Source organism: Molothrus aeneus, chromosome 29 (genome assembly GCF_037042795.1).
Source record: "Molothrus aeneus isolate 106 chromosome 29, BPBGC_Maene_1.0, whole genome shotgun sequence".
In the NCBI taxonomy this organism is placed as follows: Eukaryota; Metazoa; Chordata; class Aves; order Passeriformes; family Icteridae; genus Molothrus; species Molothrus aeneus.
This window is the reverse complement of record NC_089674.1, coordinates 2,496,672-2,523,923: the sequence shown is the minus strand read 5'-3', so window position 1 is coordinate 2,523,923 and position 27,252 is coordinate 2,496,672. Positions and strand designations below refer to the sequence as shown.

The window sequence follows — 27,252 nt, the reverse complement described above, 5'->3', positions numbered from 1 at the left end:
GGGCGGCGGCGGCGGCGGCGGCGGCGGGCGCGGAGCCGGAGCCCGGAGCCGTGGCCCGGGGCCGGGGCCATGCGGCGGGCGGCGGCGTTGGTGCTGCTGGCGGCGGCGCTGAGCGGCCCCGGAGCCGCTGCTCGGAGCTGCCCCGCGCTCAGCCTGGGCTGTAAGTGCGCGGCCGAGCGGGCCAAGGCGGGCGGCGGCCCCGGAGCGCCCCGGAGGAGGGTGGTCTGCAGCGGAGGGGGTCTCCCCGCACCGCCCGAGCCGCGCCTGCTGCCCGAGGGCACCGTCACGCTGTGAGTACCGCGAGCGGCAGCGGCCGGGCATCCCCCCCTGGCCCCGACATCTCCCCCTGGCCCCGACATCTCCCCCTGGCATCTCCCCCCGGCCCCCGGCATCACCCCCGGGCATCTCCCTCGGGCACCTCCCCGGGCATCACCCCCTGGCATCTCCCTCGGGCATCTCCCTCGGGCATTCCCCCCTGGCACCACCCCCGGGCATCTCCCTCGGGTATCTCCCCGCTGCCCCGGGCCACCCTGAGCCGGACGGGAGCCCACGCGTGGCTGGCGCTGAGCCCTCTCCGTGCGGGAGCTCCCGCATCGCCCCGTGCTCGGCAGATGCTGCGGGGAGGATTCGGGGACCGGGGAGCCCCGCGGGGTGCGGAGCGCAGTGAAATTCCTTTTTCCTCTCGGTGAGCGACCCTCACCGCGGGAGGGTCGCTCGGTGCTGCGTGGCATGGTTTAAATCGCGATAAAGCGGTGTCGCGGCTCTGGGCTGCTGAGCTGGAAACGCAGGAAACGGGCTCCTTCTCCCTCCGCAGCGTTCTGCGTGCTGGGGAACATGTTTTTGTTTGAAAGTCCCTGGAAACATTTACTGCGAGGCCATCAGGAGCGGTTAATGGCTTTGGGCTTGGTGCAGAGGTTCTAACGCTGCCGCTCCATCCCTAAAGGCTCCTCTCCGTGCCGGGGCTTGGGGTTCGGCTGGAGCTGGCAGCCGTGTGCTGCTCGCTGCAGGGTTTATTTATAACTCCAGAGGAGATGTTTGAATTAAAATCTGGATTGGAGGCTGGGCTGGCAGCTCTGCAGCTGGGGGGAGCGTGGCTTCTCCCCCAGAGCCCGTCAGGGTGGCTGTGCAACCCCACTGTGTTTTGGGGGTTCTCAGTTGATTTTTGGGGGTTTCTCAGCTCCTGGCTGGGGCTGGGGTGGGTGAGACGCTGCAGAGTTGGGTCTGGGGGCTGCCTCGTCCCGTCTGCTCTCACATGCCCAAGCCCATGGGCTGTGTTGCCATTGCTCTGGTTTCTTGGGTGCTGCTCGCTGCTTTGGGGTGATGGTGGCAGTGAAAGTGACCCCAGTGGCACCACTGTCCCCATTGGAGTGTGGCTGTGAAGGCACCAGTGCTACAGATGGTGCCACGAGCAGGGCCTGAGTGCAACAGCCACACTAAAAGCATCAATTGTCCCAGAACAGCAGCACTGATGGGTGTCTTGGGCTTCCCGTGGTGGGGGACACTGGGGGGCCTCAGGCAGGTGACAGCTGGGCTCTCCATTCCACTTGTGAGCTTTGCTCTTCACGTCTTTCCTCTTAGGGCCCTTCCTTGTGTGTCAGCCCCTCACAAACACTCGTGGGGGACGTTCTCAGCCCTTTGTCAGTTTGTATTTGGGGAACTCATCCCATGCCACATCCCAGGCCTGCTCCAGTGCCTGCCCAGCTGTTCCCAGCGGGGCAGGGGGTTGTGCTGAGCTGTGCTGGCTCCCTTGGAGGGGCTGGGATGACCGTGCAGAAGCATTAGGGCATTACACGATCCCACTAAAACGTGACATGAAACCTACAGGCGTAGGCAGAAACCTACAAATATGCGGTGACCCTGGCTCTGCTCTCGTGCAGTAAACATGATTTATTCCAAACCCTTTCCAGATGGAACAATCAAAACCAGAGGCTCCGACTTTGGGAGCGTCTCCTGGAGCCACTGGGGTGCGGGCAGGGAGTGGAGGGGCCCAGGCATGTGGCAAGGGCTGCACGTGCCTTGGGGACACCCTGCTGGGGACAGCCAAATCTTGAATTCTGTGGATGAGATGGGTGTGAGCAGGGCTCCTACGTGCGCTCCAGGGTGCCAGGTCCTGTCTGTGCCAGGTCCCCTTTGTCCCCCAGGGTTCCAGGTCCCCTCTGTCCCCAGGGTTCCAGGTCCCCTTTGTCCCCAGGGTTCCAGGTCCCCTTTGTCCCCCAGGGTGCTCTGGTCCCCTCTGTCCCCAGGGTTCCAGGTCCCCTTTGTCCCCCAGGGTGCTCTGGTCCCCTCTGTCCCCAGGGTGCTCTGGTCCCCTCTGTCCCCAGGGTTCCAGGTCCCCTCTGTCCCCAGGGTTCCAGGTCCCCTTTGTCCCCAGGGCTCTCAGCAGTGCTGTTGCCCCTGCTGCAGGAAATGTGTTTGGGGCAGTGACACTTCAAAGCAGAGCCGTGTTCCAGCTCTCATCCGGCCCAGCCTGGAGCCAGGAGTGCTCAGCACGGGGGAGGCTCTTCCCCGCAGCCGCCAGGCGGGAGGGATGCAGGCCCTGCCCGGGTCCAGCTGTCCATGCTGCGGACAGACAGACAGACAGACAGAGAGGCTTGGGTGGCTGCAGGAGGTCTGACACCCTGTGGGTCCCTCCTCCCACCTCTCATTTGGCTTTTCCCACACTCTCTCTTTATTTATCTTTAATTATCAGCATGTGCTGCAGCTGCTGCGCCTTTACCCCCCCAAAGCGCACCCTGGAGGGGCAGGGCAGGGCTGGGGCACCAAGGACAGGGCGTGGGGGATGCCTGTGGGCCCAGGGACCTCAGCATGGCCCCGGTGTCCCAGGGATGGCTGGGGGGCAGTGCCTGCTGAGCAGAGCTGTGGCTCCTCTCCCCTCATCCCCTCGCAGGGTGTGCAGGGAGGGCTGTGCCTCTGGGGAGGGGGTGATGCTCACACATCCCCTACAGCCCCAGCAGAGGTTTCTCTGTGTGTGCTCCCCAACACCCACCCCATTTTATATCCAGGTTATTCCTGTGCCCAGCTCCCTGCAGGGAGGGAGGAAGGAAGGAGGGGTGCCAGCCTCGGTGCTTTGTCACCCCGCTCTGTCACCTGGCTGTGTTGGCAGCCCCACATCCTGCTCCAGCGAGGACAGGAGGATTTGGCACCTCTGGGGCCGTCCCTCCAGCGTGGCTGGGAGGTGCAGGGGTGCTGCAGACAGGGATTAAGGAGATTTAATCCCCCCCAGCTGACCCAGTGCTAATCGCCCCATGGAAAAAGCGCCACATCCCTAACGAGGGCTGAGGAGGCTGGGCCAGCCCCGCTGTCACACGGGCGGGAGCCCAAACCTCTTCCAGATGTGGAATCCCAGCACAGGCCTCATTTATGTGCACAGCTTGATTGCACTGAAATTACAGATTGTCTGCAGGGAATAGAGGGCTTTGACTTATGACCAATTTCCAGTTCTACTTGAACTCCCTGCTCCAAGGCTGCTCCATCCTGGGCCCTGCAGATGGTTTCTTTCTCAAGCCTTCTTCAGCTTTTTATTTGTTGTTTCTTGGGCTGCAGCTCCATCAGGTTTGGGTTTTGCAGGGGCTGCAGGTCGTGGTGCTGCCCTGAGCATCTCAGCCCAGGCTGGCTCAGGAGGCTCCGGGGCTTCTTTTTCCTGTGCTAACAAAAGCCGAGGCTTGGAACAATAATTGTCACCATCCGAAATAGCCCGGAGTGACGTGAGGCTGGAGGAAACGCCCGGGCACGGCACAGGGAGGGGAAGCACCCAAACAAAGCAGGGAGGGGGGGATCCCCCAGGGCTGGGCTTCTGCAGCCCCAGCGGGTTGGAAGAGGTGGGGTCCCCTCTGGGATGCTGTGGGGATGCAAGGTCCCCTCTGGGGGCTGTGGGCTCCTTGCTGGTATGTGGGTTTCCCCTGCGATGTTGAGGGCCCCTCTGAGATACAAGGTTCCTTCTGGGATGTTGTGGGGTCCCCTCTGGGGGCTGTGGGGTCCCCTCTGGGGCCTGTGGGGTCCCCTCTGGGAGCTGTGGGGTCGTCTCTGCGATGCAAGACTCCTTCCTGTGGGCTCCTTGCTGCGATGTGTGTTCCCCCCGGGATGTTGAGGGCCCCTCTGGGATGCTCTGGGGTCCCCTCTGGGATCCAAGGCTCCCTCTGGGGGCTGTGGGCTCCTTGCTGGACTGTGTGTTCCCCCCGGGATGTTGAGGGCCCCTCTGGGACGCTGCTGAGTCCCCCTGGGATTCCGTGGGGTCCCTCCAGGTGGCTGCGTGCCCTCCCTGTGCTTCTGCCTCCCCCAGCGCCTTTCTCATTGCCAGAGCCTCCAGCAGCTCTCAGCGGCCCCGGGGCCCCTCTTTTCCCTTGCCGAAATCCCCGGAGCAGAGCAGCAGAGCAGCAGAGCCGTGCTCGGGGCGCAGCCCGCGCCGTATCTGCCGCTCCCGGCATCTGCTTTGAATTACCGGGCTCGGAGAGCGGGGCCGGGCCGGGTCCCCGCCCCCAGCGCGGCCCCCCAGCATCGCCGCCGCCCCCCCTGCCCGGCCCGGGGAGCCACCGGCCGTCTCCCCGAGTCCTTTTTTGGTTGGGTCCAGAGGAAGTTTATTGTTTCAGCAGCCCAGTTTCTGGAGCTGTTATTTATCCAAGTGGATTCCAGCTCGCTTGAAAAAACAATCTTGGGGGTTTTTTTGTTGGTTTTTTGGGTTTTTTTTTTCATTTTTGGCTCCTCTTTTTGAGATGAAAAAAGAGGAGGAGGAGGAGAAGAAGAAGAAGGGATCTGGATCTCTCTGCCGGCAGCCTCGAGGGCTCCAAGCCCCCACGGGATGCTGCAGGATAGGGGAACATTGGAGCCACGTTAAAACTCAGGAAGTCGGGATCCTTTTTGTTTAGAATTGTAGAACCATTTAGGTTGGAAAAGACCTCTAAGATCATTGAGTCCAGCCATTAATCCAGCACTGCCATGCTCACCATTAAACCATCTCCTCAAGAGTTTCTGTCTTTTGCATTTATTCATGTTGCAGGTGTGTTCCCGCCTGCATCCCCGGGATGCTCCGTGGGGCTCGATGCTCCTCGGGGCTCGATGCTCCTTGGGGCTCCCCCCGCCATCGTTTCCGTTTGACTCCGTGCTCCAGCCCTTAATCCCCGCATTGTCCAGAGGGGCTTTTCCAGCCGCCGCTCAATTAGCCGATTATTGTCCCCGTGGCGGGGCTGGCCCCGGCAGGAGCCCCCTCAGGACGGTCCCCGGGCACCGGGCAGGGCGAAGGAGCCGTTCCCGAAGGAGAAGGGAGGGCTCTGGAGGTGAGAGGGATCTGGGGGTGAGAGGGATCCCCAGCCCTCCCTCCAGGACTGCCCGGGGGCTGCTCCTGCCGAGCTGAGGGGTCCCAGCCCGAGCTGGGAGATGAGCACCAGCCCCAAAGGCCACGGCTCTGTCTCCATGGCCTGCCGGGCCATGGTGGGTGGGATGGGAGGGCACCGGGTCCCCTCTGGGCATGTGGGGAACCACTGCAAGCCCTGCCTGGATCTCACAGCAGCTCGGGCTCAGTGAGCCTGGCTGGCTTAGAGCCCTGCAGCCCCTTCCCCCCAGCAGATCCCTCCTCCCAGGGCAGCTCTCAGGGCTTGAAATGCAGTGGGGGGCTCTGGGTCTGTCCCCACAGCTGCTGGCCCATGACCCCCTTGGGCTGGCTCAGGGTGGCCTCGTGGGCACAGCGACCCCGTTGTGTTTTGGGGGTTCTCAGTTAATATTTGGGGGTTCTCAGATAATTTTTGGGAGTTCTCAATTAATTTTTGGAGGTTCTCAGTTAATATTTGGAGGTTCTCAATTAATATTTTGGGGTTCTCAATTAATTTTTGGAGGTTCTCAGTTAATATTTGGGGGTTCTCAGGTAATTTTGGGGGGTTCTCAATTAATTTTTGGAGGTTCACAGTTAATATTTGGAGGTTCTCAGTTAATATTTGGAGGTTCCCAGTTAATTTTTGGAGGTTCTCAGTTAATAATTGGGGGTTCTCAGGTAATTTTTGGGAGTTCTCAATTAATTTTTGGAGGTTCTCAGTTAATATCCTGTAAGGGGACAGTGCCAAGGACCCACACACAGCTCTGCTGCCTGTGGACATGTGGGAATGGAAAGTGCTGTGGAGCCTGATGAGAACTTCCTGGGGAAAAAAAAAATCCCTAAAAAACCCAAACAGAAAACAATTTGGAACATAATCTCCATGAAACTAGAGAAAACAAAACAAACCCGCGTTGGAGGATGTGGGTTGTGACTGGGGAGTGCGACCCAGATGGCTGCTGTGGGACAGGGAAGAAAAGAGCAAAAATTTTACTGGGGAGGGGGGAATTTTGGGCAAACCATCACTGTCAGCACAGCCTTTTTGTGCCAAGGCCTTCTTTCAGTCAAGGATCTCTGTTCCTGGGCAGCACCTGCACCTCAGGGTGCCCTGAGCAGGGCAGGGGTCCCGGACTTTTTCTGGAGGGGCTCCGGGGGTGACTTTGCAGCCCCGGGTCGGGCTGCAGATGGCAGGAGCAGCCGATCCTGCTGGAAATCTTTAAAAGGAGGGACTTGTGGTGTTGTGGCAGAGGTGCAGATGGTCCCGGGGGTCTGAACGAGCCTCCCCGGGCTCGGCTGAGGGCTGCGGGTCCGGGGCTCTGGTTCTGCCCCCACGGCCGCGGCTGCAGCCCCGGGTCGGGCTGCGGATGCCAGGGGCTGCAAATCCTGCTGGAAATCTTGAAAAGCAGGAGGGGCAGATGGTCCCGGGGGTCTGAGCGAGCCTCCCCGGGGCTCGGCCGAGGGCTACGGCTCCGGTTCTGCCACCACGGCCGCAGCTGCAGCCCCGTGCCGGGCTCCAGATGCCAGGGGCAGCCGATCCTGCTGGAAATCTCTTTAAAGACGGAGCTGTGGTGTTGTGGCAGAGGTGCAGATGGTCCCGAGGGTCTGAGCGAGCCTCCCCGGGCTCGGTTGAAGGCTGCGGGCCCGGGGCTCCGGTTCTGCCCCCACGCCCGTACCCTCGGTTGTGAAACCTCCTGCCGCTGGAATGAAAACCTCTTGGAGCCCTCGGGGACAGCTCGGCCTTGAGCAAATCCCCCCCAGCGATGCCGTGGCGGGGAATTGGGGCGCGCCACGGGCTGAAGGGGCTGTGCCAGCAGCGATGGGAACACCCCTGGAAGCTGTCCCTGCCCTGGGGCGAGCCCAGCCCCGGCAGAGAGTGCTCCCGGCGGGGAGGAAGGGCCAGGCACGGCCCTGGCCGAGGCGTGTGGAAGCAATTTGGGGCCGCCGGACGTTTCCGGGCCCCGCGGACGCGCCGGTGCCCGGTGGCGGCTCCTCATTAGCGCAGGATGCGGGGGCAGCGCTGCCAGGCCCCGACCCTTCCCTTCCCTTCCCTTCCCTTCCCTTCCCTTCCCTTCCCTTCCCTTCCCTTCCCTTCCCTTCCCTTCCCTTCCCTCCCGCCCGGCCTGCGGGGGCTGCGGGTCCTGGTCGGTGCCGGTCCCGGTCCTGCCCCAGCCGAGCGCGGCGGCTCCGCGGGCAGCGCGTCCGGAGGCCCCGGGCGGAGCACACAGCGCCCATTCAGCCGGGCCCGCCCGTGTGTAAACAGCCCCGGGCCGGCCCTCAATGAGCCCTTTCTGCAGCCGCTCCCCCGGCCAGGCCTCCAGGATGCCCTCCCGGCCCGGCTGCCGCCTGCCCCCGCTCCGGCTCTGGGTCGCTTTGCCGGCGCTGGCGTCGCCGGTGCCCGCACGGGAGTTCCGCTGGTCCCCGAGGGCCGGGTCTGGCTCTGCTAATTGGGCTAATGAGCTTTAATGAGCTCCTGGCTGAATCTCCGCGTGCTGGTGCCCTCCGTCCATTGCCGTCAGCCCGCAAGGGGCCCTTTGGTCAGCAAAGCTGTTTGTTTTGGGGTAAAATCTCACTGCTGGGAGGCTCCTGGGGGAGCAGGAGCTGGGGGGCCCCTTGCAGCTGCAGGTCCTTGGGGTGCCCCCTTGGTGCTGGGGTGGGGGTCACTGGGCCCCCCAGTAACTCCTGGCTCCAAGGTGATGCCCCAAGAGGCAGCAGGGGCATCCCTTGGCAGTCAGTCCGGGTGCTCCATGGCGAGAAGAGCACACAGAGCATCCCAGCACGGCTCCTGCATCCCCACGTGGCCACTGCATTCCCTGGTCCCACCTGGCCGTGCAGGGGACACCTCTGTGGCCACCACCACAGTGGCACAACCAGGGCTGTGGGTGTCTGTCTGTCTGTCCTCATTCCTGCCAGCTCCTGGGCACTGCTGGAGGGCTGTGGCAGATGAGGTGACGGCGCTGTCCCTCTCCCTCTGCTCTTCCCACAGGCTGCTGAGCAACAACAAGATCACGGTGCTGGAGAACGGCTCCTTCTTTGGGCTGCGGGCTCTGGAGAAGCTGTGAGTGGGGCTGGGGCAGGAGGGTGGGGGGCACTGGGGTGCAGCTGGGCTTCCAGGGTGGGTGGGAGCACCATCACTCGTGTTCTGCCCCCGATGTGCTGCAGCAGGAGCAGCCCCGCAGTGCAGAATTTGCCCCTGGCACCCCCGGGCATCGCGGGGTATGAAAAGAGACATTGTCCCCCTGAACAAAATGAACTTTCTTATCTCTGCATGAAAGGCATCTCTATGGAGGGAGCTGCGAGAAGGGGAGATTTATGGCCCCCATATGGGTTTGATCTGTAGGTATGCAGGCGCGGGGACCGGCACTGAGGGCGTTTTGTTCCCCGCCGTGGCACTGAGAGGGTCTCACACATTCCTGCGCTCTGTGGGCTCCCCTGGAAACCCCCACGGGGCTGAGTGAAGAGCACCCACCTTGGGGACACCATCCCACAGAGCAGAGCCCTCCCCAGCAGGGCTCAGGGTGTGGGGTCACTGCACCCTCGTGGGACACGGGAAGGAGCAGCTTGGGGGGAACACCTGGGGAGGAGCAGGGCTCTGCACCCCCCTAAAGGTCTCCATGTCCTGGAGGGTCTCAGCTGCACCAATAGGAGTCCCCTTGCCACAAACCCCCAGGGAGGAGCAGGGCTCTGCACCCCCTGAGAGCCCAGGGTGCCCCTAAAGGTCTCCATGGAGATCCTGGAGGGTCTCAGCTGCCCCAGGGAGGAGCAGGGCTCTGCACCCCCCTAAAGCTCTCCATGTCCTGGGAGAGCAGCTGCCCCAGGTCACCCCCTGCCCACACAGGGTCAGAGGGGGCCCGGGGCAGGCGAGCAGCGCTCCCCCAGCCCCGCCGCGCCTGATTGCCCTCGACAGGAGCCATAATTGCTCTCATGGGGTCGCTTCGGGGCCGTGCCCCATGGAGAGCCCGTGCTGGGGGCTGCGGGGCCCCTCTCCCCCCATCCTGGGGCTGGCAAGGCCCATGCCCACCCTGGCACCCACCGTGGGGGCTTTGGGGTCCCAGCAGAGCGGGGAGAACCCCATTCCCTGGATGTCAGGGTGCCCCCACCGACCGCCTCCCCCCGGCTTGGCATCTGCGGTGATTTGTAGCCGCCTAATGAGATTAATGAGTCTGAGCGGGGACGGTATGCGGCGGCTCATTAGCAGAGCCCCGCTTGGGAACGGCCCTGGGGGGATGCGAGGGGGCTCGGTGGGTGACAGCAGGGACAAGGATGGGCTCTGTCCGTCCGTCCGTCTGTCTGTGTGTCTGTGCTGGGCTGCACTGGGCGCACAGGGAGTTGTGGGCTCACCCCAGGCAGTGAATGGGGATGGTTCAGGGCTTTGGGGCCGGGGTCTCTGTGCCCTCGTGGTGATTGGGGTGCCCTTGCACGTGTGGTGTTGGGGTGTCCCCTTGCAAACGTGGCACTGAGGCACTGCTGAGGGAGAGGAGGAGGGGGCTCGGGACCGCAGGAAATGCAAAGGCAAAGGCGCAGAGCAGGGAAAAGAGGAGCCTTATCGGAAATCAGCAGCAGCAGCAGCAGCCCCCGGCCCGCGGGAGGAAGTGCCGGAGTGAGGAAGGCTGAGCGCCAGCCTGGCTGCAAAGCCTGGGGCCCAGCACGGACCCCGGCGGGTCCCATCCCCGGCTGGGGCTCCTGCAGCACGCAGACCCCCCAGACCTGAGCCAGGGGCCGCAGGTTTGGCACTGGAGATGTGTTTGGGGTGGCAGGGTGTGCTGGGGGGGGCTCTGGGGGTGGGAATCCCTAGAAAACCCAGCAGGACGGGAGTTTGCGGGACGGGGATTTGCGGGACGGGGGTTTGCGAGATGGGGAATTGCAGGACGGGGGTTTGCAGGACGGGGGTTTGCGGGACCGGGGTTTGCGGGACCGGGGTTTGCAGGACGGGGGTTTGCAGGACGGGGGTTTGCAGGACGGGGGTTTGTGGGATGGGGATTTGTGGGATGGGGATTTGCAGGACGGGGGTTTGCAGGACCGGGGTTTGCGGGACGGGGGTTTGTGGCAGGGGGACTGACTCCTGTTGGTGCAGGTGGCCGTGCAGGTGAGCGGAGCTGTTCCTTCAGCACCAGCGCTCACCTGTGCGCACCTGTCTGCCCAGGACGGCTGTCTGTCCGTCCGGGAGCGGCGGCCGTGCTGGGCAGGGCTCTTACATCAGCCGAGAGGGCCGGGGTGACCCGGCTGCGTCTCCTCTGGCCGAGGGGCCCCTCTGGTGTCTCCGCCTCCCCCCTCGCAGCCCGGCTCTGCTGGAGGGGTCTCACCCCTCCCCATCCCGCCGTGGGGCTGTGGCTCACGGGGCGTCCCCAGGGCTGCAGGCAGAGCAGCAGAGACCCAGCGAGGAGCTCGGCGGAGGCTGCTGTAAATAAACACGGGTCCACATGGATCCCATTTCCTCTCCCGGACAGCGCCGGCTCTCAGCAGAAGCTGCCGCGGGTCCCAGGGGGTGCCCAGAGCTGCCGATGCCACCAGTGCTGCCCACTGTGCCAGGCGAGCCCCTGATTAGATGTGCGCCTGTAATCAGGCTAATTGCTCCAACGAGCTGTCGGGGCTGTGCTCTTATCGCGCACACGGGAATGAGCCGGCGGGACGCGGCTGCTCCGGGAGCAATGCGGGGCCGGTGCAGGGACACCCGATGCTCTGCCGGGCACCCAGGGGCTGGCATCACCCCCGGAGCAGCGCATGGCCCTGCCCTGCTTCCCTCGGAGAGATAATGAGAGAGAAATGGGATGGAAAACTGCTCAGAGACCCTCGCAGGGGGTGGGCAGCACCTGGGGGGCCATGGAGTGTAGGAGCATCAGGGGGTGGGATGGTGGGGATGGATGGAGGTGAGAGATCTCTGCAGCCAGGTGGGGAATTTGGGGTTTATTGCAAAGGACCAAGGGCAGGGCCCTGCTGGGAGCTGCCAGGCACAGCTCAGAGCAGGACTGAGAGAAGAGAGGGGGAGAGAGGATGAGAGGGGGAGAGAGTAAGGGAGTAAAATAGGTAAGAGAGTAAAAAGGGTAAGAGAGTGAGGTTCCCGTTCCAATACAATAAATCTTCTGTGTTGAATATTCTAATTCTCACTAACCAATCTAGTCCAATATACAAATCCTACAGCATTTACATACAGCCTATAAGAATCACTACATCACCACACTGTGTTACATTTTAAACCCTAAAAACTCCTCTTTGGGCCCCTTCTGCCAAGCTGGCAGGGTCTGCTCTGACCCTTGGGCCTGTCTGCAAGCAGAAGGTGTTGTTCCATCAAAAGGGGATCACCTTCAGCAGCCACACCATTGTTTTCCAGTAGTTCAGTAACTGAGGGATCTCAAAGCTTGCTTTCATTTCAATCCCACTTATAGTTTCCATATTCTCAGAATCTTTTGCCAGACAATCATATTTATAAGGCTTTCCTGTTCCATCTTCCCCAACAATGGAGAGGATGGGGGTAGGGGTGGCATGGGTGTGCCTGTGCCCTCGGAGCTGTGTCTCCTGGAGATGGGGCTCCCCAGAACACCCCCAGAGCTGTGCCTGTCTCCCCCCAGGGACCTGAAGAACAACCTGATCAGCACGGTGCAGCCGGGCGCCTTCCTCGGCCTCCCCGAGCTGAAGCGGCTGTAAGTGCCAGTGCAGCCCCTCAGACCTCCGGGGCTGGCCCTGGGGACAACAACGGGGACAGTGGGGCATCCCCAGCCCTGATGGCCCCTCCACTCTCCTCGCAGGGACCTCTCCAACAACCGCATCGGGTGCCTGAGTGCCAGCGTCTTCCAGGGCCTCCACAACCTCCTCCGACTGTAAGTGGCTCCCTGGGGACATCCTGGCCAGCCCTGTCCCATCTCCTGAGAGCCAGGGGGTCTGTGGGCACACTCACAGGTGTCCCCTCTCCCAGCAGCCCCCTGGCCGCCTCCATGCCATCTTTCTCTCCTGTCCCACAGGAACATGTCTGGAAACATCTTCTCCAGCCTCCCGCCCGGTGTTTTTGACGAGCTCCCCTCCCTGAAAGTCGTGTGAGTTGGTGCCCTGGGATTCCAGCACATCCCATGGAAGGGAGGGTCCCTGCTAAGGGTCTCAGGGCCCGTGGTTACCCTAGCCCTGCAGTGACACCATCCCCTTGCTTTGCCAGCCCTGCAGTGCCACCATCCCTTGAAGGCACTGTACCACCCTGCCAAGGGTCTCAGGGCTGGCGGTTACACCATCCCCTTGCTTTGCCACCCTGCCGAGGGTCTCAGGGCTGGTGTTACCCCAGCCCTGCAGTGCCACCATCCGCTTGCTTTGCCACCCTGCCGAGGGTCTCAGGCCCTGCAGTGACACCATCCCTTGCAGGGACTTTGCCACCCTGCTGAAGGTCTCAGGGCTGATGGTTACCCCAGCCCTGCAGTGACACCATCCCCTTGCTTTGCCGGCCCTGCAGTGCCACCATCCCCTTGCTTTGCCACCATCCCCTTGCTTTGCCAGCCCTGCAGTGCCACCATCCCCTTGCTTTGCCACCATCCCCTTGCTTTGCCAGCCCTGCAGTGCCACCATCCCCTTGCTTTGCCACCATCCCCTTGCTTTGCCACCCTGCCGAGGGTCTCAGGCCCTGCAGTGACACCATCCCCTTGCTTTGCCACCATCCCCTTGCTTTGCCACCATCCCCTTGCTTTGCCACCCTGCCGAGGGTCTCAGGCCCTGCAGTGACACCATCCCCTTGCAGGGACTTTGCCACCGAGTACCTGACGTGCGACTGCAACCTGCGCTGGGTGCTGCGCTGGGCCCGGGAGCGGCCGGCGCAGCTCTCGGAGCGCACGGCGTGCGCCTTCCCCCGGCAGCTGCGCGGCGTGGCGCTGCGAGGGGCTCGGGACGGGCAGCTCCGCTGCGGTGAGCCGGGGCCGGGGCGGGGGCGGCGGCGGCGGCGGCGGCGCGGGCTCACCTGTGTCCCCCGCAGCGGGAGCCCCGGAGCTGCACACCCACCAGCTGATCCCGTCGCTGCGCCAGGTGGTGTTCCAGGGCGACCGGCTGCCCTTCCAGTGCACGGCCACGTACCTGGATAACAGCACGCAGATCCGCTGGTTCCACAACCGCCAGCCCGTGCGGGAGGATGAGCAGACGGGAGTCATCGTGGAGGAGAGTCTCATCCATGACTGCACATTCATCACCAGGTCAGGGGTGGGGCTGGGGTGGGAGCGGGGAGGGAATTGGGATTGAGATAGGGATGGTATGGGAATGGAGATGACCACTTGCAGCCACAGGGGTCACAGGGGTGTGGGTACCTGTGGGAATCTACAAAATCAGAGGGTTTTGGGAAAGATGCAAAAGGCCTCAGAGACAGCAGAACTGTGATTGGAGCTGAGCAGCAGCCATGAGATTGGGCAGCAGAAAAATTATTTAAACTGTAGAAAAGCAAGGACAAATAGAACAATGGTCTGTGTATTAACGCTTGTCTAGAATAACTCTCTAAGCTACAGAAAAGTTTATCTAGAGAGATATTAGGAAGGTTGAAGCTTAATAATGGAGCTCTGAGCATTGTGTTTGAAGGCTCACAAGCAGGTATTGTATTTGAAATAAGCAAGCATTGTTTAACCAAAGGTACCTGTGCTTACAGTGGTTGGATAGAACTACTGTCAATGTGCTTTTGCTTTGTGGGATTGGTCAAAACACTTATAAAGTGAGTTGTAACATTGAGTTCTTGGTCTGCTGCCTGGGATGTGAGCTGGTGGCATCTTCCCATTGTCATAACCATGGAATGAGGCTGATGCTGGAAAATCAAACAGCTCAAGGCACATTCCACAGCAGTCCCATCCCATTTGTGATTTGTGCACAGCCCCCGGCCGGCGTCAGGTACCGAGTGCTGGGGGGGGGGGGGCTGCAGAGTGTGGGCACCTTTGGTGCTTCATGGCCTGTGTCCCCCTGTCCCCAAGCTTGGGGGATCACCGTGCCAGCCCCTCTCCTGTGCCCGCAGCGAGCTCATCCTCTCCAACATCCACGTCTCCGCCAACGGCGAGTGGGAATGCGCCGTCTCCACCTCGCAGGGCAACGTCAGCAAGAAGGTGGAGATCGTGGTGCTGGAGACCTCTGCATCCTACTGCCCTGCCGAGCGGGTCACCAACAACCGCGGGGACTTCAGGTGGGGACCTGGGCGGCGCAGGTGCCGCGGCAGGGAGGGGACACACGCGGCCGGTGCCACACGGAGAGCGAGCGGTGCGTGCAGGGCCCCCGCTGGCCGCAGGTGACCGCGCGTCTGGTAGCGATTACCGGCACCGGCTTTTGAAGGGCTTCCCGTGCTGGCGGCGCAGCCTGGCTCCAGCAGCAGAGGTGTTGGAATTTCTCTGGCATGAGACGAAAGGCTCCGGGCGCCCGCCGTAACCCCGGTGGGGCCCTTACGGAATATAAATTACTGGCACACTCAATGTGGCTTAAATTAGCGGTGCCCCCCACTGCCTGCTGCTTCCCCCTGCGCTGCCGGAGCCGAGCGGGATTCGGGGCTGGGGAGGGTGGGGGATTTTGGGGGAACACCACGCCAGCATCCTCAGAGCCCAGAGGTGCTGAGGGGGCTGCGGTGTTGCGGTGTGATGTCATAGCCTGTTTCAGTCATCCTGGTTCTTTGCCCAGGTGTGCCAATAACCTCTCCCTTCCCCTCCCTTGCACAAAACCACGTGGTTGCTGTGTCTTTTAACCCCAGGGAGAGGGGGAGGGAAGGGGTAGGGATCCCACCAACCAGGTAAGGTGGGGGGAAGTCTCAGGGGACAAATGACACCTGGATGGTCCAATGTCCCCAGGGCTGAGGGGCATCTTTTGAACTCTGCCAATCACACGCTGCCCTTTCTGGAATGCCAAGATTGACGGACAGCACTCAGCAAGGGGGCAAGGGAGGGGAAGGGAGAGGGCATTGGCACACCTGGGGAAAGAAGCAGGATGACTGACACAGGCTATGATATCACACCACAACACTGCGGTGCACAGGGGCAGCACGGGGGGAGCAGGCTCGGGGCGGGGCTGCCCCGGGCTCACTGTGTGGTGGCCACTGCAGGTGGCCCCGCACCCTGGCAGGGATCACGGCCTTCCAGCCCTGCCTGCAGCACCCGTTCGCCGCGGGGCCGGCGGGCGCGGGCTCGGTGGGTGAGAAGCAGGCGTGGCGGCGCTGCGACCGCACCGGGCGCTGGGAGGACGGCGACTACTCCCACTGCCTCTACACCAACGACATCACCCGCGTGCTCTACACCTTCGTGCTGGTGAGTGGGGGGCCTGGGGGGCTCGGCTGGGCTGGAGGGAGCCCAGCCAGTGACTCACCGTGGCCGTGCCACCCTGCAGATGCCCATCAATGCCTCCAACGCCCTGACCCTGGCTCACCAGCTCCGCGTCTACACGGCCGAGGCAGCCAACTTCTCAGACATGGTTGATGTCCTCTACGTGGCCCAGATGATAGAGAAGTTTATTGGCTACGTGGACCAGATCAAGCAGGTAACGAGCACTGCGGGTGTCCCCTGCCTGCCCCGGTGCAGCCTGGTGTTTTTGGGGCAGAAAAGCATGAATTGGGGTGTTTCCTCGGGGGACGGTGTAGCTCTTTGCAGAGCTGCTTGCTGTCCCCAGCTGACAGACGTGATCGTGGAGATGGCCAGCAACATCATGCTGGTGGACGACCACATCCTGTGGATGTCCCAGAAGGAGGAGAAGGCCTGCACCAGCATCGTGCGCTCCCTGGAGAGGATCGCAGCCCACACGCTGAGCAGCAACTCCCAGCACATGGCAGTGGTGAGGGGGAGCACGGGCTGGGGCTGGATTCGGGGAGGAGGGCTGGCTGGGGTCTCTGGCCATGCCAGGGCTGATGATCCCTCCGTGGTGCTGGCAGAACTCTCGCAACATCGCCTTTGAGGCGTACGTGGTGAAGCCCGAGAGCTACGTGGGGCTGAGCTGCGTGGCGTTCCAGCGGTGGGATGGGACCCCGAGCCCCCCAGGACGGCCCCCCCAGGCTGAGCGGGGGGCAGAGCCCAGCCCTGACCAGCAGCTCAGGCTGCGCTGCACCACGGGGCGCCCCAACATCTCCTTGAGCAGCTTCCACATCAAGGTACGGGAACAAAACTTTCGACAATTTTTTTTTTTTTGTCAAATAATTAAACCATGTATCCCTACATAATCCAAATCACTTGTCATCAATACACTTTCAATTAGCCTTCCTCTATATTTCCTAGTATCAAAAACAATAATCAACCGCCATCATCACTCCATGACTCAGCTCCCTGAGGAGCTTCCACATCAAGGAACGGGCTCGGGGGGCTGGAGTCGGGGGATTGGGGTCGGGGGCTGGGGTCTGGGGCTGGGCTGGGAGTCTGGGCTTGGGGGACTGGGGTCGGGCTGGGGTTGAGGGGCTGGGCTCGGGGGCTGGGGTCGGGCCCCGCTCACCAGTGCCTGCCCCCGCAGAACAGCATCGCCCTGGCCTCCATCCAGCTGCCGCCCAGCCTGTTCGCCAGCCCTGCCCCAGCCACGCCCGGGGCTGACTGCAAGCTCCAGCTGCTGGTGTTCCGTAACGGGAAACTCTTCTGCAGCACCGGCAACTCCTCCCGCCTGGCCGACGATGGCAAACGCCGCAGCGTGGCCACCCCGGTCATCTACGCCGGGACCTGTAAGGGCAGCATGGTGGGGGGCTTGGGGTGCGCCCTGGGGCGTTGTGCTGGTGCTTGGGGTGCCCCGTGGGGCTCCCTGGGGCGTTGTGCTGGTGCTCCCGCAGTGCAGAGCCATCCCTGGGGTCCTCATGGGGAGGTGGCAATGTGTGGGATGTCCCCTGTGCTCAGGCCCTCTGGGGGTGCAGGTAGAGGGGTGTCACTTGTGCTGCTGAGCTGGTTTTCTGTGGCTGCAGATGGCTGTGGAGTGGGGAACCTGTCCGAGCCGGTGGCTGTGTCCCTGCGACACCCCGGGGAGGGTACGGACCCCGTGGCTGCCTACTGGAACTTCGAAGTGCTGGGGGGCATGGGGGGCTGGAGTGCTGAGGGGTGCCAGCTGGGTGCCCGTGAGCCCAATGTCACCTCCCTGCACTGCCGGCACCTCAGCAACGTGGCCGTGCTCATGGTAGGTGTGGGGAGAGCAGCAGGGATGCCAGCAGGAGGGTGGTGGTGGAAGGGGTCAGGGGCACAGGGCTGCTGCTGTGGGGTCTGACGGGCTGTGCTGTGCTGTGCAGGAGCTCAGTGGGTTCCCCAGCGAGGCACAAGGAGCTGTGGAGGTGCTGCACCCGGCCATGTACACCTGCACGGCCGTGCTGCTGCTCTGCCTCTTCACCACCATCATCACCTACATCGTCCACCACGGGTGAGGGAGTGGCCGGTGCCTGTGCTGCTGCTCTGGGGGCTGGGCTGGGCTGGGCTGGGTGTGTCTGTGGGCAGTGGGAGCAGCTCCCCAGGTGCCCCAGCTCCCCAGCTGCTTCTCCCCAAGCCAGGAGAAGGTATATGGGCATGGCCATGCAGTGGCATGGCCCTTGAGGACAGGGGTTCTCAGGACAGTGAGGGAGCACATTCTCAGGGAATGTGCTGCCCAGCGAGTGGCCCTGGGTGCTGCTCCTTTGCCTGTGTGCAGAAATGTACCTGTCCATCCTCCAGGCTGTTGGTGCCTCCCCCAGGTGCAGCATTTGTGGCTCTCTCGGGGCCGGGCAGGAGCTCACAGGGGCCCTCTGTGCTCTTGCTCTTGCAGCACCATCCTCATCCCGCGGAAGGGCTGGCACATGCTGCTTAACCTGTGCTTCCACATCGCCATGACGGCCGCCGTCTTCGCGGGAGGCATCACCCTCACCGGCTACCGAGCCGTGTGCCAGGCCGTGGGTACCGGGCAGTGCCCAGCCCCGCGGGGTCCCGCGGGACACCGGGCACCGGGGGCTGCAGCATCCCCGCCCCAACCGCCGCCTCCTCCCGCAGGTCGGCATCATCTTGCACTACTCGTCCCTCTCCACGCTGCTCTGGATGGCGGTGAAAGCCCGAGTGCTCTACAAGGAGCTGACCTGGAAGGCGCCGCAGCAGCCGGACAGGGACGCGTCCCAGGCAGCCCCCAGACCCATGCTGCGGTACAGACCCCCCCTAACCCCCTGCCCCGGCACCTCCAGCAACCGTCTCACCCCCATCCTATTCCCTCTAATATCCAACAACCTCAAAAATACCCCCAGCACAATCATAAACACAGTCAAAACTTCCTTCTTAATCAGCCTAATCCCAATAACAATTTATATCCACTCCGGAACAGAAGGCCTCACCTCCTTCTGGGAATGAAAGTTCCTCATAAACTTCAAAATATGTTCATCAATAACTTCAAAATCCCTATCAGGCCCTCAGAGGCTCAAGGGGCTGGGGTGGGACTTGCTCCCCTGGACCAGCCCATGCCGTGCTCTCCAGGTGTGCGCTGACATTTCCCCTCCCCGCAGGTTCTACCTGATCGCCGGCGGGATCCCCCTCATCATCTGTGGGATCACAGCAGCTGTCAACATCCAAAACTACCACGACAACAACCCCTAGTAAGTGTGTCCCTGCTCGACCCTTCCTCCCTCCCTCCCTCCCACGCCTTCCTCTGCTGCGGCAGGGAACTGGTGGCACTGGGAATCTGGAGAAGTTTGGGAAAAGATCAGTGAGTTTTTTCCTGAGAGTTACTGGGAAAAAATCGTCCAGGCAGCTGGCAGAGCTCCACAGAGCCCTGCCATGAGGGCAGGGGTGCCGAGCAGCTCCAGGCCCCTCAGAGCTCCTCTCCTTCTCACACAGCTGCTGGCTGGTGTGGCGGCCCAGCCTGGGTGCTTTCTACGTCCCCGTGGCTTTCATCCTGCTCGTCACCTGGATTTATTTCCTCTGTGCCGGGCTCAGCCTCCAGTGCCGCCCCTCGCACCAGAAAGACATCCCGGAGCCGCTGGAGCCCCCGCCGCGACTGGGGGCCACCGGTGACTTCCTGACAGACTCTGGCTCCATCTCGGTGACGCTGAACTCGGGGCCACCCTGCCCCGAGGGGGACGGTGTTTACTCTCTGCGGGTGCAGTTCTGGGCTCTGGTGGCCACCCACGCCCTGTACGTGGCCCTGTGGACGTTTGGCGCCATGGCCGTGTCGCAGCGCTGGTACCTGAGCATCGTCTTCAGCTGCCTCTACGGCGTCACCGCCGTGGCGCTGGGGCTCTTCATCTTCATCCATCACTGCCTGCGGCGCCGGGACGTGCTCAGCTCCTGGTTCTCCTGCTGCCCGTCCTACCGGAACGCGCTGCCCATGCAGGCCTACGTGCACCCCGGGCTGGGGCCGGAGGACGGCTCGCAGGTCTTCATCGGCTGCGAGCCAGAGGCCGCTCGCTCCGGAGCCTCCTCCTCCTCCTCACCCAGCAGCGCCGGCTCTGCCGGGGGCCGCTGCAAGCTCACCAACCTGCAGGTAGCCCAGAGCCAGGCGGAATCGCGGCCGCCGCCCTGCCCGGAGCCCGACGCTGCTGATGGGAAGCCCGTCAGGCACAGCAGCAACCTGCACGGCCGCAGGAGCCACCGCGGCAGAACTAAGCCGTGCCGGGACGGGAAGCATCACCGCTTGAAAATGCTGCGGGGCCCCTCGGAGCATCCGTCCAGCGAGAGCGGCAGCCTCCACAACAGCCACTCCGAGAGCTACCCCAGCGGCAGGACCAGCCCGGCCAGGATGGGGATGCCGCAGGACGGGGACGCGCTCCCCAGCCCCTCGGAGAGCAGCGATGGAGGGAGGAGGATGCCCGACATCACCGAGGCTCGCCGGAGGAGCGGCAGCCGGGACAACCTGCGGCCAGGCGGTGGCGAGAGGGAGGCGAAGCGGCGCTCCTACCCCCTCAACGTGGGCAGCCACAACGGCGGCCTCAAGGGCAGCAAGTACGACATCAACCTGGCCAGCGCCGACAGCGTGGCCGGCATGAAGACCGGCCTCTGGAAGAGCGAAACCACCGTGTGAAGGTGGGGAAGGACCAACGGCCGCCGTGCTTTCCCGTTTTCCTCGTGCACTAGAGCAGGGATGGGCAGCACAGCCGGGGGGCACAGCACGATCCCGGGCCCACCCATCTCCCCGAGGAGGCTCCGAGCTTTTCCAGCAGCGGTGCCGGAATTGCAGCCGTGCTTTAATGACTCCTGCATGTCACTTGAGATTGATCCTAAATGCTATTTTATATTCTACAGAGGAAATGTCTATTTTTCAAAGCTATATTATTGAATGTATATATGTATAGACAGAGCCGTAGGTGACGCCAGGGCCTCGCTCCCGGCCCCGGGTGCCACGACTGCAATATTCCCGCCGAGGGACCACTCCAAGTGCCCTTCACGTGCAGGCAGCACAGCCCCAGGATGAGCACACTGCTTCTGGAGAGCAGCTGCTGCCTCTGGAACGTTCCTGCTGTGCCAGCCCTGGGGGCTGCGCCGTGCCAAAGCCATATTGCAAAGCCAAGCACAAGGTAAGAGGAGCCTCAGCTCCAAGGTGAGGTGATTGTCTGCACTGCTTTAATGCCAGACACTAAAATAAGGGCCTGAAAAGGCTCCAGACACTAAAACCACAGCCAGAAAATGCTCCCAGGCCCTCAGAGGCTCAAGCCATGCAGTGGGGAGGGGGTGGCAGACCTGTGCTGCTGCCAGGACTGACTCTCTGTGCCAAAGCACCAAAGAACCAAGATGTGGGAGAGGCCCAGAGCAGCTCTGTGTCCTTAATCCAGGCTTCAAGCTCAGAAAAAAACTAGGTTTGCTCTTAGGAAGGCAGAGACCATTCTGGGGAGCAGGGACCGTTCCTGGGAATGCAAGAGAATGATGCCAAGGAATTGGGGATCTTCCTCTGATGGTCAAAGGCCTGGAACCTGGATAAGCACTTATTGTTCCCATTGGAAAACAAATTTCCCCTTTTTTCCCAGCACACAGGTAAAACAGCCAGGCTGCAGAGAGGCTGCAGCAAAGCAGAGGAGGAAGGTGGTAGCCTGGTGCCTCCCCTGCCCTTTCCAGCCTCCCCTGCCTCAGTTTCCCCCGCCTGCAAATGAGTTTAATGACGTAGCTACCTCCGAGGGGTTGTGGGGCTGGCAGGGCCACGAGCCAGGGGAGGAAAAAAGCACTAAGTGGGGCTTGGTGTCACCTGGGAACCACTCACCCCACGGGGCTGGGGCACCCCTGGGCTTAACCTGCCACTCCCTGCCTGCCTCGGCTCCTCTGCCCAGTTAAATGTTTAAATATTTCATTGTCCCTGGTATTTAACACACTTTAAACCCTTCCTGCAGCTCCTGCAGCCTCCCCAGCCTGGCTGATGCCCCGTGGTTCTACTGCTTGCTGCATTGTGACAGTATTAGAGAAAAAGCTTTGTACTCTTAATTACACTTTGTGTGTTTACAAGCGAATGACATATCAACAGAGCTTCCTGCAATATCCGGGGGGAGGGGAGGGAAATATGCCAAAGAAATGTCTTTAAAGGGGTCTTTTTGCATTTTTATATGAATAGAATGTTTCTAGCAGATATGTTTTGTTTAATATATTAAAGATATGCCAATCTGCCAAGATCTACAGTGATTTCTCTCAGACTTTGTGTTCAAATGCAGTGTTTTGACCCACACAAAGTCATTCTGCTGAAGAATGAGAAGCCCAAGGTGAGGCTGCCCTGAAAAACCTGGCACCTTTTGTGCTTTTATTTACTTATAACAGAAATGTAACATGACCTGAAGCAGTCACTCCATAAAAAGCCCCAGCACATTAAGGAGGACACAGCCTGCTCCCTCCCCACAGCCTCATTCCCTGTCCCTGCAGCACAATCACTCTGTCCCTGGTGGGCTTCACACTTCTGGTCCCCAAATTGTCCCTCTGGGTCACAGCAACCTTCAGGACCAAGCCTTGGCCCTCCTGAAGGCTCGGATCTCCTCGGGGCTCCTCAGGTACTGCTCGATCTCGCTGTCTGAGATGGGCTCGTCGCCCGTCAGGGCCGCGCTCGCAGCGCTCGGAGCCGCCGCCCGCAGCCTCTTCCTGGGGTGGAGGAGGCAGGGGGGCAGCAGGGGCCTCAGGGTGCCCCTCTGCTGCTGCTGCCCTGCCGAGGGACAGCCCTGCTGCTGTGGCACCGCAGGAGAGCTGGGGAGGCCCTGGCCTGGGGAGTCCTTATACACAGAGTCCTTATCCAGGGAGCCTGGGTCCACAGAGCCCTGGCTCATAGAGCCCTGGCCTAGGCAGACATGCCTCATGGAGGCCTGGCTTGGAGAATCCTGGCCTGGAGAATCCTTATCCAGGGAGCCTGGGTCCACAGAGCCCTGGCTCATAGAGCCCTGGCCTAGGCAGACGTGGCTCATGGAGGCCTGGCTTGGAGAATCCTGGCCTGGAGAATCCTTATCCATGGAGCCTGGGTCCACAGAGCCTTGGCCTGGGCAGCCCTGGCTGGGGGAGTCCTTATGCAGGGAGCCTGGGTCTACAGAGCCCTGGCTCACAGAATCCTGGCCCAGACACCCCTGGCTCACAGAGCCCTGGCCTGGGGAGTCCTTATTTACAGAGTCCTTATCCAGGGAGCTTTGGCTCACAGAGCCCCGGCCTGGGCAGCTCTGGCTCACAGAATCTTGGCACCCCTGGCTCACAGAGTCCTGCCTCACAGAGCCCTGGCTCACAGAGCCCTGGCACTCCTGGCTCACAGAGCCCTGGCTCACAGAGCCCTGGCACCCCTGGCTCACAGAGCCCTGGCACTCCTGGCTCACAGAGCCCTGGCACCCCTGGCTCACAGAGTCCTGGCTCACAGAGCCCTGGCACTCCTGGCTCACAGAGTCCTGGCTCACAGAGCCCTGGCACTCCTGGCTCACAGAGCCCTGGCACTCCTGGCTCACAGAGTCCTGGCTCACAGAGCCCTGGCACCCCTGGCTCACAGAGCTCATGCCCAGGCCCGTGTCCTGCTGGCTGAAGGCACGTTTCAGCAGGAACAGCCGGTGCTGCAGCAGGTCCCCGATGTGCTTCACCACGGTCTTCTTGTCCAGGCAGAATCCACGCAGCCAGGAGAGCTGGGAGGCCATGGCCAGCAGGATCTCCAGCAGCTCCTTCAGCCTCAGCTGGGCTGGAGGGGGCAGCTCCACCCCTGCCAGGCGGCAGAACCGTGCCAGGGGGCACGAGAGGCGCGGGCCCGGCCGCAGCGACTGCCAGGCCAGGAACGCCGCGGCCGTGACCACGGGCACCGGGTGCCGGCCGGTCACCAGCCACGTGTCACTGGCCAGCTCCACAATGGCCATGGTCCGGGCCACCAGCTGCTCCTTGTCCTCCAGGAAGGGCGCAGGGATGTTGGCATTGGGCTGGACCAGCCGGAAGCTGCAGGGGAAAAGAGCCACGGTCAGGGGGAGCCTCGGGGACAAACACAACTGTCACCGGCACATTTTCTGGAAAAATCTCTCCTGGGAAGCTGAGAAGCCTCAGAGGAAAAGAAAACCAATGATTATCTGCTGCTGTGGAATGCAACAGGTGCATCTTTGATCGGTCTCATGTGGTTGTTTTTAATTAATGGCCAATCACAGCCCAGCTGTCTCAGACTCTCTGGTCAGTCACAAGATTTTATTATCATTCTTTCCTTTCCTTGCTAGCTTTCTGATTAAATCCTTTCTTCTATTCTTTTACTATATCATTTTCTTTTAATATAATATATATCATAAAATAATAAATCAGCTTTCTGAAACATGGAGTCAAGATTCTCATCCCTTCCCTCATCCTGAGACCCCTGCGAACACCACCACAAATTCCTTTGCCAGGATTTCTCTCCTGGGAAGCTGAGAAGCCTCAGAGAAAAAGGAAAACAATATTATCTCATTTGCTTCTCCTGTGTTTTGCTGCTTTGGAATGTGGTAGGTGATTGTTTCATGTGAATTGTTTTGACTTATTGGCCAGTGATGGCCAAGCTGTGTTGGATTCTGAGGAGAGAGTCAGGAGTTTTCATTATTATCTTTTAGCCTTCTGTCTGTATCCTTTCTGTGTTCTTTAGTATAGTTTAGTATAGCATTCTTTAATATAATATAGATTATAAAATAATAAATTAGCCTTCTAAGAACATGGAGTCAGATGCATCATTCCTCCCTTTGTCTGGGAACCCCACAAATACAAGACACACCCTGCTCCTGCCATGGCTGCTGCTCCAGGACACCAGGAGGAGTTTGTTTATGGAAAGGGTTCCCTGGCACTGGAATTGCTGCCAGGGAGGGGGTGGCATCCCCATCCCTGGAGGTGGCACTCAGTGCTCTGGGCTGGCTGACAATTTGGGCATTGGGCACAGGTTGGGCTCAATGGCCTCAGAGATCTTTTCCAACCTCAGAGATCTGGGATCTCCTGATCCACAGTGCCTCCCTGAGCACCTCTCTGAGGAGAACGGAGCAGGATGAGAATCACAGCCCAGGTGTGACAAGGGAGGGACAAAAGCCAGCCCAGCCCGAGCTGTGTCACACCCCATCCCCTCCACCCAGCCAGGACAAACAAAGGCTGCCAAGGGCTGCCCCATCACCTGCTCAGGTGCGTTGTCACCAGGTCTGCCAGGCTCAGGGCGGGCACAGAGAGCCCCAGCTCCCTCTGCAGGCTCAGGAAGACGCTGGCAAAGAGCTCCTGCTTGGCATAGAGCAGGGAGCACACGGTGCCCATGGTGAGTGGCCAGCGGCGCTGCCGGCACGTCACCAGCACACAGCAGCCCCCCAGCAGCTCCTTCTTCTCCAGGCTGACCAGGTGGAAGGCAGGGAGCTCCAGGGCCCTCTGGAAGTAGGACACAGCCGTTTCCTCAAAGGCTGCTGGCAGCTTGAGCACCTTGCAGAGGTCCTGGACCCGCCGGATCCCTGTGGGGAAAAAGAAATCGCAATTTCTGCTCAGAACCGTTTGTAGCAGCCTGAATTGCTGCTGGCATAGTCCAGGGTAAGGAAGCAAAAAGGACATTTGCCTAATATCCACAGATGTTTTATTCAGCTGTGTGGTGAAATGTTCAGGTCCCAGCAACCACACACAGAGAAAGCATAGAGAAAGCACCCACACACACAGGGAAAGCACCCACACACAGAGAGAAAGCACCCACACACACAGAAAGCACAGAAAAAGCACCCACACACACAGGGAAAGCACCCACACACAGGGAAAGCACCCACACACAGGGAAAAAGCACCCACACACAGGGAAAAAGCACCCACACACACAGAAAAAGCACAGAAAAAGCACCCACACACAGACAAAGCACCCACACACAGACAGAGCACCCTGTAGCTTTCTCCCTGCAGGGGCCTGGGGGCTGTCCCTGGTCTCACAAAGGTGAGGCCTAATCAGGGAATAGGGAAGGAGTGCCTCAAGGACATAGGAACAGACATAGGAACAAGGGAAGGAGCCAATGGGGTCTAACAGCTTTTTGAGGGAAGCTTCTTGTGTCTCCTTAGACCAGGAATGCCCCCACAGGGTCTCCACAATTCCCTGGTTTTTATATTAAAGCTTTTCTTTTATTATTAAAGCTTCTCTGAAGGATCAACTGAATCAACACAAAATGACAACAACAGGCAGCACCCACCCAGCCCTGCAGGGCACTAAAGCCCCTCCCAGTCCCTCGGGGCAGGCAGGCACCAAGGGCCCTCCCCTGGCTCAGCTCCAGGGGTTTTTGGCACTTTTTCACTGTCAGAATGAGGTGAAACAAACTGGAGGACGGGGAGCTGCTCTTACCTCGCTGCAGGCAGCGGCTCAGCTGCTCCTTCTGGCCGGTGCTCTGGGAATAGGCGACCTCTGGAAAACAGGGGGGGAAATCAGTCAATCCTGCAAGGAATGCAGGGACACAGACATCTGGATCTGGGGCCAGCAGGTGCCCACAGAACCGGCCTGCAGTGATCAGAACTGTTTGAGGGCACTGAGAGCAGGTAAAAGGGAGCTCTTGGAGCTCCTCTGAGCCGGGGATTCCCTCCAGACAGAGCCAGGCAACAGCGTCGGGGCTGGTGCATTTCACTTAAAGCTTTTCTAAGACGTTTCAATGAGATTTTAATAATCTCTTTTAACAAGAAGAGATTAATTAAATTTGAATTTTAAAATTTCAATTTAATTAAATTTAAAGCTCATCACCGGCTCCAAGCCAAACCTGGTCGGGAATTGCTGCGGGTGGGGTGGAAAACCCCGCTAGTGTTTGGGGGGATGGAGAGCGGGGTCTGACCGATCTGACCCGACCATGCCTGGCACAGAGGCACAGCTCGGAGCGCTTCGCTGCTCGGGCCAGCTCGGAGAGGCCCAAACGAGCTGCGGACCGTCGGTCCTGCACCCCCCCACCCCGGTTCCGGTACCGCACCCCGCAGATGCTCCTCGTCGGTGTAGGTGGTGGTGAGGAGCCCCTCGGACAGGACGCAGCCGCAGGCGGCACAGACCAGCTGCTGCTGCGCGTAGTGCGCGTCCTCCACCAGCGACCCCGAGCCGCACTCGGGGCACCGGCCCCGCGCCGCCATCGCTGCCGCTGCCGCCGCCGCGCAGGGGGAGCACCGGGGCGGGTGCACCGCCAGCAGCCAATAGCGGCGCGGCCCGCCCCGAGCCCACCAATAGCGACACGGGCCGCGGTCCGTCCCGACTCCCGCCCGGCCGCGCCGCCGCCCCTGCACGCTGCGTTCCGCCCCCGGTAGTTCCGCCGGGGATGCCCGGGGAAGCGGCGGCGCCGGGAGCGCGGGGGGAGCGGAACCGAGCGGACATCGCGGCTTCCTCGGCGGGGAACCCGGGCCCTGATGGCCTACTCCTCCTCCCATCCGCGCCGCAGTGCGAGGCCAGCGCTGCCATGAGGACCCCGAGTCCCTCCACGGTCCCTGGTTCTTAATTGGATAGTTTAGTCTTAAAAGACCTTGTAACAAGAGACTGTTGACCATTTCGTGCCTTCTAATAAAAGCTGCCCAACTCACAGTAGTGAGACTGTTTTACTGAGAAGAAATAATAAACATTTGAGTCTGAACATGAACTACTGTCTCAAGTGCCTTCAATGCAGACCCAGAGAAACCCACAGCTGGTACTGCCACAGAGGATGTGCAGAGAGGCACAAGG

General features: G+C 61.1%; 2 protein-coding genes across 2 annotated transcripts; one reads left to right on the top strand and one right to left on the bottom strand.

The window, feature by feature from the left end:
- Positions 1-69: 69 nt before the first annotated feature.
- ADGRA2 (adhesion G protein-coupled receptor A2) lies at positions 70-21,777 on the top strand. The gene is made up of 19 exons (XM_066567407.1): positions 70-290; positions 8,283-8,354; positions 11,863-11,934; positions 12,040-12,111; positions 12,253-12,324; positions 13,011-13,174; positions 13,242-13,455; positions 14,256-14,420; positions 15,324-15,525; positions 15,605-15,754; positions 15,884-16,045; positions 16,143-16,358; positions 16,712-16,913; positions 17,148-17,356; positions 17,466-17,593; positions 17,972-18,095; positions 18,193-18,338; positions 18,693-18,782; positions 19,024-21,777. The coding sequence occupies exons 1-19, from the start codon at positions 70-72 to the stop codon at positions 20,204-20,206; spliced, it is 3,864 nt and encodes a 1,287-aa protein (XP_066423504.1). The 3' UTR covers positions 20,207-21,777.
- On the bottom strand, positions 21,220-26,675 carry BRF2 (BRF2 RNA polymerase III transcription initiation factor subunit). Its single transcript, XM_066567406.1, has 4 exons — positions 26,519-26,675; positions 25,909-25,968; positions 24,725-25,046; positions 21,220-23,547 (listed from the first exon to the last, which is right to left on the bottom strand). The coding sequence occupies exons 1-4, from the start codon at positions 26,670-26,672 to the stop codon at positions 22,095-22,097; spliced, it is 1,989 nt and encodes a 662-aa protein (XP_066423503.1). The 5' UTR covers positions 26,673-26,675; the 3' UTR covers positions 21,220-22,094.
- Positions 26,676-27,252: the final 577 nt, after the last annotated feature.